The sequence below is a fragment of the Dermochelys coriacea genome, chromosome 7 (assembly GCF_009764565.3).
Source record: "Dermochelys coriacea isolate rDerCor1 chromosome 7, rDerCor1.pri.v4, whole genome shotgun sequence".
NCBI classification, from domain to species: Eukaryota; Metazoa; Chordata; order Testudines; family Dermochelyidae; genus Dermochelys; species Dermochelys coriacea.
This window is the reverse complement of record NC_050074.1, coordinates 124,476,837-124,490,173: the sequence shown is the minus strand read 5'-3', so window position 1 is coordinate 124,490,173 and position 13,337 is coordinate 124,476,837. Positions and strand designations below refer to the sequence as shown.

General features: G+C 42.4%; 2 protein-coding genes across 22 annotated transcripts in view; one reads left to right on the top strand and one right to left on the bottom strand.

Moving 5' to 3' along the window:
• BTRC (beta-transducin repeat containing E3 ubiquitin protein ligase) overlaps positions 1 to 13,337 on the bottom strand; it is a 167,398-nt gene that overhangs the window by 104,469 nt on the left and 49,592 nt on the right. For 11 of the 21 annotated variants that reach the window (XM_038408304.2, XM_043519814.1, XM_043519815.1 and 8 more), the window contains one exon: positions 11,751 to 11,858. The exons of the other annotated variants lie outside the window; for them this stretch is intronic. In XM_038408304.2, the coding sequence (XP_038264232.2) occupies positions 11,751 to 11,858 (108 nt within the window). The remainder of the gene's footprint in view (positions 1 to 11,750; positions 11,859 to 13,337) is intronic. 21 annotated transcript variants of the gene reach the window in all.
• Positions 3,895 to 4,581, top strand: LOC119858399 (40S ribosomal protein S5-like). The gene has a single exon (XM_038408935.2). It carries the CDS (start codon positions 3,937 to 3,939, stop codon positions 4,525 to 4,527), a length of 591 nt encoding a protein of 196 aa, XP_038264863.1. The 5' UTR covers positions 3,895 to 3,936; the 3' UTR covers positions 4,528 to 4,581.

Here is a 13,337-nt window from a genome sequence, read left to right as displayed (position 1 = left end):
TTCCCACCGAGTCTCCCAAAATATATACAAAACAATTAGCCATAAAATCAGGGTCAGTTATTTTTGAACTAAGACTCTTTTCCATGAAGTTTCCCACAGTCACAGTTCTTCTGGTGTTAGCCATGGTCAGAGTGCTAGTGTGGACCATCTGCTGGCATTTTAACCACCACATTGCTTAGATACATTCGGAACAGGGTTGTGGTGGTGGTTAAAATGCTGGCAGCTGGCCTACACTAGTGCTCCCACTGTTGCCAATGCTGGTGGAGCTACAATAGAAAAACATTTTAAGAAGAGAGGTCTACAGTAGACAAGGCCCTGCAGCATTTTCTTGACCCTCACTTTCAGGAACAGGATTATATACCATTCTATATAGGCACTGCATGTACATCCAACTATACTTTAGCTTCTTTCCTTCATATAGCCATTTTCTTCTTTTGAAGCAGACTAGAAAACCTCCATTAGCATGCTGTATTTTACTCTCACCACTAGAAATACTGAGGGTGCTATTTGTAATTGTATTCTTTTAAGAGGTTTGTTCTCTGCAGCTGTTTTCTGCTTGCAGTGTATTTTGTGTAATCAGCACATCATCATAAATACATTGGCTGTTCCCCTGAGGGGAGCTGTCAGTGTTTAATTTACAGAACAACCTGGCCAATGTGAATTCTAACACTACAGCACTATGGCAAGAAGTTACCACACTCTGAAAAACAGGTTTCTAGGAATTTTTATATCAAGAGCTGGTCCCAGGACAATTTAGGTTCTAGAAATAGATTGTTTTAAAAAAGCACTTTATACACTGTATGGAATGGATTCATTCCCACTTACAGCTTCTTAAAGTAGCACTGAGCTCACTCTTATGCCACATGAAGGTGACTCATGCTCTGTAAAAAAGCCTCCAGTTCCAGGCTCTCCCAGCAGGAGACACTGTAAGAAGGGGTTCGCTAAGCATAAGGATTTTTATTATGAACAATCCAAAACATCAATGCGTTATTTTTCTAAAACTTGACAAGGAAAGCTATTGTGAGAGTATGGCATGGACAAACATGTATTGCCTACTTCTTGGGGTCACTGTAGACTTAATTCATCACTTCTAAAGTGCTATAGGAGTGCAGAGCATACACTTGTGAGATACCAGACATGTTCATACGTTTATTGGTTCCTTTCATTGGCTGGGCTAAGAGATATCCTCCTTTTGTTTACTGGATATATAACTGTGTTTCTGGAGACCTAGATCTCAAGTTCTATTCTACAAAGCTGCATGTATGTGGCTGGCTTGATGACTGCGATGTTTACAGACAGAATCAAAGAACGTTTGACAATGGTGCCAAATTACACTGACAATCATTTAAAAATAAACACCCCCCTCCCCCATGTAACATTTGGACAAAAGCATTAGGACTGCAATTAATTATTTGAACATTTGATTGGCAATGTCTCCTGGAAACAGTCTCCTTGACTATTTCAAAAGGAATCCAAGAAGGTAGACAATCTAATACAATGCTAAAGAGAAGCAACTTTAAATCAAAATAAATTCTGCAGACTGATTTGGTTAACACCTCCTCAAAAAGTGGCATTTAAGACAAAATGTTAGTTTGCAGAATTCTTTTGTCTTTTTGCAGATCTCAATGAAACCAGAGACATCACAGTAGTTGCACATATAGTGGAACCTTGCCGATTCACATTAGATGTCCAGATATTAAGAGATTGCAAGTAAGTGAACAAATGCAATAGAAAAGGATCTCGCATATCGCTGTATATGTTTTTTGTTTATTCTGACAAGTGTCGTTTAGTTTTAGTTACACTAAATAGCATTCTAGCAAGTTACATTAGCATCTTTCGAAAAGCAATGAAGTCTTACTAACGAGACCTCACTACAGTGCTATCTCTGCTATTAGATCTCTCGTGAGAAATTATTTTGTGAGAATAGGCAGAAATAGAATAGTGGAAATTAGTGAGGTATCTATTAGTGAGGTATTGTATCTAGCTGCTGGATTCTCATAATAGTAAAGAGCATGAAGACTAGAACATTTGATTATTTTTGTACATAAACCAGGAAGTTTTCATATGCTGGGGGGAACAACTTTTCAATAGAAGAGAAATTGATAAAAATCTGACTTAAGTCTCCCTTCTACCTCTGAATATTAGGATTCTGCAAGCACATTTCTCTTTAGGGCTTTTTTTCAAACTGGTATGTGCCTAGTTAAATTCCTGCTTTATAGAAGGACAGCCCTTGTTCTGTTCTCCTACATTCCCCTTCCTTGGAATTATGAATGCATGATATTTGTTTTACATGAATCACTGAATTGTGACTAACAGAGACTTACAAGACTGGATGAGAAAGGTTTATTGCACTTTTCACTGTTTCAAAACTTTCCCAGGTTTGTGGTAAAATTATATTCTTTAACTCTTTGCCAGTTCAGCAGAGATTTATAGAACCTGATCTTGTGGAACTGGCTACATTTTAAGCACTTCCCATAGAGTTCTTCAAACACAAAATTATAGTAAAGCCCTGTGATTTACAGTAGGCTATCCTGGTACTAACTTCACCAGGAATATATAGATGCAGGCAGGCATTAATGTTTAAGAGGGATTTTGATGCAGCATGCTTAATCCACTCTTTCCACCCAATACGGGACACTAAAGTTGCCATTAGAGGCACTACAAAAAGATTGATATTAAATAAGACCTATGTTAAAAATATTTGGAACCTCATTCTTATGTATCTATTAAAATTAAGTTATTTTAAAGCTTTTTAAAAAACAAATTGTTAACTAGAAATTCTAGTAAATGAAACTTCCTTCCTTCTTACCATTATTTAAAGCTTTAAAAAATGTCCTGGGACCACCAGAATTAAATTGGATGAGTTTAGCCCTAGGTTATGCAAAGGACTGAAATACTGTCTCTTCCCTTGAGACCATGCAGTACCACAAGTAGCCATTAGATAGCAGCACAGTACATATGATCTGTCATGTCTCCCACTACCTTCCTGCTCCCCAAGGCTTCAGCTCTGCTCATTTCAACACACACACACACACACACACACACACACACATACACAAGCTGATTGTAATTCAATTAGTGCAGTCTGCAACTCCAGAAAAGAGTAATTCAATTAGTGCATTGTGGAGCTCCACAATACCTCTAAGCAGATGTTCACAATAGTCAAGAACTGGAGCTAGCTTTAAAAATACCTGTATCCCTTCAATGTGGCACTACATATGCCATTTGTCAAAACAGCTTTATACACCTTTCTGACTTCTAACAGGGGAGGGAAGAAAATCCAGGCTTGGCTGGCAGAACAGTTTTTTGTTTTTTGTTTTTTTTTTTAAAACTGATCAACAAACCAATGCTGCTACACTAGATCTCACCACTCTGCTTACCAGGAACAGCACTGGGTTTTACACAGTAACACGAGATCATTAATGCAGAGTTGAAGCACTGGTAGCTTAGTGATTACAATGCATTTTTATGCTAATAATCACATTGATTGCTGTATTCTGGGGCAAACAACTGGATGATGTATACTCTGTTGTACCAGGTTTCAGAGTAGCAGCCGTGTTAGTCTGTATTCGCAAAAAGAAAAGGAGTACTTGTGGCACCTTAGAGACTAACAAATTAATTAGAGCATAAGCTTTCGTGAGCTACAGCTCACTTCATCGAAATGCATCCGATGAAGTGAGCTGTAGCTCACGAAAGCTTATGCTCTAATAAATTTGTTAGTCTCCAAGGTGCCACAAGAACTCCTTTTCTTTCTGTTGTACCACTCTTTTTGCTTCTTAGGGCTTGTCTACACATAAATGGCTGCAGCTGCACTGCTGTGCAGCTGCACTGCTGCACTTTGGTGAAGACACTACCTATGCTGATGGGAGGGTTCTCCCAGAGGCATAGGTAATCCACCTCCCCAAGAGGCAGTATGCCACTGGAGCTGCCGCCATAATGACTGAATGGGAGACTGTGCCCGCTGTGGCGGAGATCCCCGACATCAAGCTCTTCGGGAAATGGAGCACGGATGATGTTCAGATCAAGGACATCTCCCTTCAGGACTACATAGCGGTGAAGGAGAAGTATGCCAAGTACCTGCCCCACAGCACCGGGTGCTACGCAGCCAAGCGCTTCTGCAAGGCCCAGTGCCCCATCATGGAGTGCCTCACCAACTCCATGATGATGCACGGCCGCAACAACGGCAAGAAGCTCATGACCGTGCGCATCATCAAGCATGCCTTTGAGATCATCCACCTGCTCACTGGGGAGAACCCCCTGCAGGTCCTGGTCAACAACATCATCAACAATGGGCCCAGGGTGGACTCGACCCGCATCGGCTGTGCCGGCACTGTCCAGAGACAGGCTGTGGATGTGTCCCCGCTGTGCCATGTCAACCAAGCCATCTGGCTGCTGTGCACTGGGGCCTGCGAGGCCGCCTTCCACAACATCAAGACCATCGCTGAGTGCCTGGCCAACAAACTCATCAACGCTGCCAAGGGCTCCTCCAACTCCTACACTATCAAGAAGTACAAGCTGGAGCATTAAATCAAACCGTTAAAGCCGTGGGAACTGCCCCAATAAACTCTGTGATTCCACTCGCTGTCTACACCAGCGGTTAGGTCAGTTTAACTGCACCACTCACGGGTATGGATTTTTCACAACTCCGAGCGATGTAGTTCTACTGATCTAATTTCCTTGGGCTAGTCTACACTGGCAACGTTAAAGTGCTGCTGCAGCAGTGCTTTAACGTGGCTTGTGTAGTTGCAGCACAGCACTAGGAGAGAGCTCTCCCAGTGCTCTAATAACACCCACATCCACGAAGGCACAGCTCTCAGCGCTGAAGCACTGTCTACACTGGCGCTTTACGGTGCTGAAACTTGCTGCACTCGGGGGGAGAGGAGGGGTGTTTTTTCACATCCCTGAGCGAGAAAGTTGCAGCACTGTAAATTGCCAGTGTAGACAAGCCCCTAATGTAGACCAGGCCTTCAACTGGAGAGCTGAAACATATATTTATATTTTCAAAAGTTATAAATGTTAGACATTTAGATGGAAAAGAAACAGTTTTCCAGTTATTACATTGTAATTCACTCTTGTAATAGCATTTTTAACAGAAAAAGCCACATCACTTACTCATCCATTGCCATGTTTGGAACATTTCCTTTGCAATCACACAGACCAGAAACAATTTTTTTTAAATGGAAGCTTAGATCCTAGAGCACAATTCTGCAGCAGAGAGTGGATTCTGTAGTAGATTCCCCAGCCATGGAATGACAGAGAACATGGAGCACTGGTTCTGAGGATCTAATGAACCGGCTAGATGTCAAGGTCACTAAAGCAACAGGGTGATAAGTAGGTTCTCTAATATTTTTTGTTGTGTGCACTGCCCTACAGCACTGTATCTGTTTACCAAAGCTCAACAACTCACAGACACACACAGCTAGACTAGCGCTGCAGCATCCTTCCATTTAAAAATCACAGACTAGGGTGCACACGCATCTCACTCCACTGGAATTTGGACTCCTGAACCTCTAACTCTGTCACACCACTAAATATTGAGTGGTTAATTTGGTTGCATTTCTGTCATTTCTCTTATTCCCTTTCATGCTTTTAATTGCTATGGCTTTCAATCTTATCAACCAAATTATGGGTCCATTTTGGTCAATTTCATGGACATAGGATTTAAAAATCGTAAATTTCATGATTTCAGCTATTAAAATCTGAAATTTCACAGTGTTATAATTGTAAGGGTTCTGTCTCAAAAAAGCATTGGGGCAGAGGGCGCAAGGTTATTGTAGGGGGGTTTGTGGTACTGTTACCCTTACTTTTGTGCTGCTGCTGGCGGCGGTGCTGCCTTCAGAGCTGGGCAGCTGGAGAGTGGCGGCTGCTGGCCAGGAGCCCAGCTCTAAAGGCAGCGCCACCACCAGCAGCAGCACAGAAGTAACGATGGCCTGGTCTGGTATTGCCACCCTTATTTCTGTGCTGTGGCCTGTAGAGCTGGGCCCTCGGTCAGCAGCTGCCACTCTCCAGATGCCCAGCTCTGAAGGCAGTGCAGAAGTAAGAATGGCAATACCCCGACCCCCCTAAAATAACCTGAACCCCTCCGCCCCGAAACGCCTTTTTGGGTCAGGACCCCCAATTTGAGAAACACTGGTTTCCCCCTGTGAAATCTGTATAGTACAACGTAAAAGCACACAAAAGACCAGATTTCATGGGGGGGGAAAACCAGATTTCACGGTTCGTGACGCATTCTTCATGGCCATGAATTATCAATGAGCTGGGGTGAAGGAAGCAGGAGGAGTGGACTCTGAACATCTCATACAAGAAACTTTGCTTAAAAATCCAAGTGTCACATTGTGGCAGTTCAGTATTTCATAGCCAGTACAAGGAACTGCAACACTGCAACTTTAAATCTTTGCCTCCTCTGTCAGCCTCTCTCCCTCTCATTGTAATGCCAAAGGGAACAGCAATCAGAGTGGAGATGTTCAACGTGATAGAGGTCAGGACACTGGTGGATCAACGTACCAGAAACACGACCTTGTTTATTTTTTTCCCCAGTATTATTGTTTACAGGGTGCTTTGCTCATGTACCTTGTGGTTCTTAGCTAAAAGATGAAATTACAGCCCAGGATGAAGCGCTCAGGCACACATCCAATTTGTGTTTCCATCTCAGAAAACAAAAAGCTTCTGAGGCCCTCGGGCTGCCATTCAAACTTGGAGAGGCTGACATTTTTAACAGCATGAACCAGAGACTGGCAGAGGGAATGATCTAATGCATTTCTGACTTGTCAATCAAAAGTCTCACCTCTGCTGTCTTGTAAACAGTTGGGGGCCACCTAACTACATTCATAAACAGGGGTGAGCCTGCCACCAGCTGGGGGGTGTCGGAGCCACATGCTCTGGATCTTAGTCACCAAAATTATGATTCACTTTTATGATCTCACTGTAAATAGCCTGCAGGCACATTTCACAGGGCCACTGGAACAGAACCAGAGCAGGAAATGCAAAGCAGGAGTCGGTCAAGTGCAGCTATTTCTCTGCACCGATGAAATCTCTTGACCAGGCAGTGTATTTCACCTCCAGTTAGACACAAAAACTATCATACTAATAATTGCTCTTTCCAGTGCTGAATAATTCATTTTAGACAAATTGTAAGAGACATCTGCACCCAACACAATGACTGGAAAGCATGCACAGCTTGCTTTGTAGGGGTTACTTACCTTAAGGCCATCAATAATATCGTCATTATTCCCTCTCATATTTATATACACACAGTTATTTTCAGTAATGAAAAACTCAACTTTTTAAACAAAACCTGTGAATAGTCTGAAAGAAACTTGCTTTGAAATTTACAAAGAAAGCTGAACATTGTATATAAATTACTGACAATGCCCTTCTTAAGAAAAATCACTTCATATGTATCAATATCAGCCATGGTGAAAAGTGGCAAGCAAGCAAAAAACCAAAACAAAACAGCTGCCCCTTTCTCTTTGCTGCCTGCGTGTACCAGGTTGTGACCCATGCATCTCAATCACCACATATCTTTATCCCTCACACTTCTCCAAAAAATGGCCTCTATCAGAAGAGAAGGTGCACATATGCCATCAGCAACTTAACCCTGTCCGATCCGCTAACGTCAAAATTACTCTCGCATATACTTCATTCTAAGGGCTTTGCCCAATCAAAAGACAGCACCCTATGTCATCAATAAGAAGGTCACACTAATTAGCACAAAACTGCACAGATCACAACCACCTTCATCTTTAATAAGGAGCTACAGCCTGTGGAAGTGACATTCTGTGTGTCATTCTGTGCTTCATGCTCAAGTACTCGATTCAACCTGCCACAACCATAGCAGATTGTGGGAATTTAAATGAAATACTCTGTAAAGCAGTCTAGAAAGACTACAGTGTCTCAATCTTCCCCTTCACCCAACAGGATGCTTCTGACTCTACCATGGGGAATCTAACCCTTCTCTGTTTTCTATGCTACCCATAACATGCTACTGGATCTCAGAACTGGCAGCCTACAACTGACAGAGCTGCTCCTGACTTTATTTTGTTTTGTCTTCTTTTTGAGCACCCAAAATTGTGCCGGGCACCTTACAACAAAGACACGGTCCCTGCCCCAAAGAGTTTATAGTCTATATCTGATGTGGCACTTGTGAGGAAATCTTCTGCCACGGACTTATTGTGTGAGCTTGGGTAAGTCATTTAAACCCACTGCTCAGTTTCCTCACCTGTACAGTGGGAATAATCACACTTGCTCACCTTTGTGAAGCACTTGAAGATCTACAGATGACCATCACTAAATGTGTGCTAAATCCTATTACCACCAAACGTCTGTTACCCAAATAATTTAGGAAGAAAACCCAGACTACTTTAACTTTTTACACATTCAAACCTTGCAACCTTGGATGTCTTGAGACACATTCCATTTTCACTGCACTCTTGTGTTTTAACACCAAGTTTAACTGTAAGCCATGGTTCACAGTCAGGGAGGGCTCTTAAATATGACATATGCTGATTTCTGAATTTGCATCCTTCCTTTTCCAGCAAGTATTTTATGATAGGGGAAGTAAATAATTTTATTCAAGTGAAAAATTTCACTAGAATATAAATACACCTTCTGGTGTGTGTCCTGGAAACTTAAAAATATTCAGTTTCAGAGACAACTCTGCATATGACTATTTTTATTATTAAGAACATCTACATGTAAACAGGATTTCTGTTGCTTAGGAAGGTCACAGTGGGCTAAAATTTGCCATCAGTTTGGAATGGCATGTTCTTCATGAACATTAAAGGCCTGATGGCAGTTTTGCTCTTAAGAGTAGGGGATCAGTCATTTTGTCGTCCTCTGCTAAAATTTCATCTTCATCTCCTACCCACGCTGCTATGCAGCATGTCATGTACCAGTTTGCTGTTGCTCTCCATCAAGAGCTGGTTGCTTTTCACTTATATGGTCAGTCATGGTTAGTAAGCACATTGGGATCTTCTAAGATAAGAGGCAATAGAGAAATATATCGCTCCTACTGCTTAATCCCCCATGCAAAGTTAGAACTCCAGTTTTGACATTGCTGCTACCTGTTGTGATGTCACAAAGCGTTGTCAAATTGAATTGAGGGACTGTAAGAGCCTGTTTTCAAACAAATGTTTTTGATAGTAAAACAAACATAGGAAGAGAAACTTGGATGTCATCTAACATAACAAGAGAATTCTCCAACTCGAATATTTGCCAATGCTTCCCATGAGGTGTCAGCAGGTTGTTAGCTGAACTATTCAGAAAGTGCCTGTTCTACCATTTCTATCTGAGCATCTCATGGCAAAGCATGTAAATAACTAGACAAATTCAGCAGTGACTAAGTGGCATTCCAGATGGCATCTTCTTTCTTGCCACAAGCAAAGAAAATTGATATTCTTCTCCAGTTACTTCAAGCTTGCTAAAAAAAAAAATGTAGCTTAATATGAGAAAATTTGCTGGGCTACAAAAACAGATCTTAAAATGCTACATTGAAAATTCTTATAGCACCAAAAAAAGGTGGAAATATCTCTCAATATCCTAGTCACTGACGTGTTAAAACCCTACACCCAATCAGATTACTGCAACAAAATAGACAGCAACCTAAGGAAGAAATCTCATCAGACCTTGCAAGCTAATAAAGGTCAAAGTCTATTCAAAAACTGATTGGGATAAAGACCATGCAAATGCTGCAGAAACTGGTGCTGGATGTTCAAAGTTTCTCCCCTCAGTTACTACAGAATCAGTGCCCCAGCATGGGACTAGGGGCACTGTGCTGCTAGAGAGGTGTTTCCGATGGCATGTGAGGCAGAGTTCCCCATCACTCATGGGCATTAAATAGCCTCAGAAATTTCTCAGAGGAGTTGAGTGTCGCCAAATCCCAAATTCTCACTGTACTTTCAAACGGATATGGTATTCATCATCACTTCCAGTCCTGAACTGTTGTGTTCCTTTTCAGAGTAGCAGCGTGTTCCTGTTATACAGTTGATTTGTTCAGCTTCAGACGGGGATACATTTTGTTAGTGGTGAAATGATTCTTGAATATCAGTAGTTTGTAAAGTGCTTTGGGGTATCCTGAGGTAAAAGATACTATATAAATGTATGATTTTTCTAAAAAACAGAAGTATATATTGTGCTATCGGAAAAAGATCAAGAAGAAAGAGGGGTACCGGTTTCCATATGCAAACTGCACCGCACACACTATCGGGGTTCACCCTTAAAGCAGAGTTTACACATGTCAGATATTTATTCCTCAACACAAACCCCAAAAGAGGCCCATCTGATTCAGTCAAATTATGCAAATCAGGATTAGAAGTAGGAATCTAAATACTGCCCTTGTCTCCAGAGTCCTCTTAGAAGGATATAAAAGCTCTCTTCCCCTCCCCCACTGAAAGCTCTGCAACAAGCTTGCTTCAGCCAAGGAGGGCTGACAGGACACCTTCCAGAGTCCATCAATGCTAGTGCTAGGTCAGCTAGAAGGGTTGCTGCAGAATGATGTAAGACACTTAAACCGCCCCTGGGACTGAGAGCATCTCTCCACAGCACTCCCTTGTCCTGCCAATCCTGGGAGCAGTAAACCAGATCCAAAGGAAAATACAAGTTTCTTGCATGCCATCTCTTGAAGGCAGGTAACTAACTTTTGTCAAAATGATTCACGACTTGAGGGGCATACTGGATCAGTGATTGCTCTTCGATTCCCAGAGGCGGCTGGGGAAAAGCCCCACCGGCCACCATCTGCCTAGGATAAGACTGCAGCTATACCTCTCTAGTATGCACCTTGAAGCAATCATTCATGCCATTGAGCCGACAAGGCTTGATTTGCAAGGCTCTACCCCTGAAGTACCCCAGAAGCCTCAGCTAGTGCAGAAACAGTTATCAGCTTCCAGTAGTGCCCAGAACAAAGACAACACCTGTGTAGCTCAATCTGCACTGCCTCCATGTTCATGTCTAGCTGTAATTCAAGGTGTTGGCAATGATTTTGAAGCCCTGAATGGTCTGGGACGTGGTTATTCAAGAATTGCCTCTCACTCTATACTCCAAATTGACACAATTAAGATTGGGTGGGACAGGCTTGCTATCAGAACTGAAGATTTGAATACGCCATGTCTAGCAGTAGACCCTTTCCCATCCTTGGAATTATTTCCCTTGAGAGCTCATCAGAGTCAAAATCTACCAAACTTCAGAACACAGTGCAAAATCTGCTTGCTTTGTGCGGCATCTGATTAACTTTTCTATGTTCTAATTTTTTGTAACCGAAGCTCCTGGGCTGCCATTATTAAATCTAACAAAATAAATACGAACACAGGGCATCAGTTATCAGTGCCACTGCACCAGCCCATTGCAAATTTTTCCAATAGTTTTAAGAAAAATGTTGATAGCAAAATTAAGGCAATTGGCTGTATGTAGGCCCAGATCAGAGACTGTATGATGAGTACTGCGTGCCAGTTACACTTGTTAAACTTCAGCTGCATGCTTTTGATATACCTGAGAAACAATGGCAAAAAGTTGATGGTACCAGACCACTTCAGGCAAACTGATATTAAAAAAAAGCAATGAAAATGCCCCAGAGTGATATACTCAGAATCTACATGAGATGAGTTTAATGACTGTAGGAGTTTTGAATGGCATAAGGAAGCACACAGTTTGAAGCAGAATAAATGGATGTAAGCAAGCAAGAGAGAGCAAGAAACAGACATGCACACACAGACAGAGAGAGAGAGAAAGAAAGAGAAAGAAAGAGAGAGAAAAAGTACCTGGAAAGCTGTGAGTGCGCCAGTCCCTGGGTTATACAGGCATCGCAGCGAGGGCATGCTGTCCGCCAGGCTGGAGCAGCCCAGCCACAGAGATCTGGGCATAGAGCACTGCAGAGAAAGGACAACTATGAGATGGGACTGTATGAGACAGGATGGCACAGATTACAGGAACTTTGACGACTTAGCTGAATTGCATCAACATAGTTGCAGCTGGCCTTTAAGACTGAAAGAGCTTCAAGAAACACTACTGATTGATTTTTCTCCTCAGAAACTCTTAGATGACACAGTAGCAAAAAGTGAAAAAAAAAAAAAAAAGAGGTTATGGTCCAACAAATTAATTATTTAATCAGCTTTTTGCATCAGTTTTCGTGGTACTGCACTAAACAAAGTTATTTCTTTCCAATTAATCAGTTCTCTCTCCCTCCATGCATAGCCACCTCTCAAATACACCACAGAGTGAAAGATTCTGCAAGGTAAGCAGAAAAATGAACGGCAAATTCCATTGGATAGTGTCAGGGAAAGAGAAAAGATTTTGTGGATTTTGTTCCACGCACTCCCACCCCACCCTTGCACCAGAGTGAGTGGGAAGGGGGCGGGGGGAAGATCCTATGCCCAAGGACAACAACAACTCAGTCACTGTTTGCAAAGGCTCCTACAACTACAACACCCACCTGCTGAAGTGAAGAAACAGACTGACAGAGCCAGAAGAGTACCCAGAAGTCACCTACTACAGGCCAGGCCCAACAAAGAAAATAACAGAACGCCACTAGCCATCACCTTCAGCCCCCAACTAAAACCTCTCCAACGCATCATCAAGGATCTACAACCTATCCTGAAGGATGACCCATCACTCTCACAGATCTTGGGAGACAGGCCAGTCCTTGCTTACAGACAGCCCCCCAATCTGAAGCAAATACTCACCAGCAACCACACACCACACAACAGAACCACTAACCCAGGAACCTATCCTTGCAACAAAGCCCGTTGCCAACTCTGTCCACCTATCTATTCAGGGGACACCATCATAGGGCCTAATCACATCAGCCACAATATCAGAGGCTCGTTCACCTGCGCATCTACCAATGTGATATATGCCATCATGTGCCAGCAATGCCCCTCTGCCATGTACATTGGTCAAACCAAATGCATCCGATGAAGTGAGCTGTAGCTCATGAAAGCTTATGCTCTAATAAATTTGTTAGTCTCTAAGGTGCCACACGTACTCCTTTTCTTTTTGCGAATACAGACTAACACGGCTGCTACTCTGAAATCTAGGCTTGAATAGAGATTGGGAATGGATGAGTCATTACACAAAGTAAAACTATTTCCCCATGTTATTTCTCCCCCCTCACCCCACCCCCCACTGTTCCTCAGATATTCTTGTTAACTGCTGGAAATAGCCTACCTTGCTTGTCACCATGAAAGGTTTTCCTCCTTTCCCCCCCCTGCTGCTGGTGATGGCTTATCTTAAGCGATCACTCTCCTTACAGTGTATATGATAAACCCATTGTTTCATGTTCTCTGTGTGTGTATATCAATCTCCCCCCTGTATTTTCCAGCAAATGCATCTGATGAAGTGAGCTCACG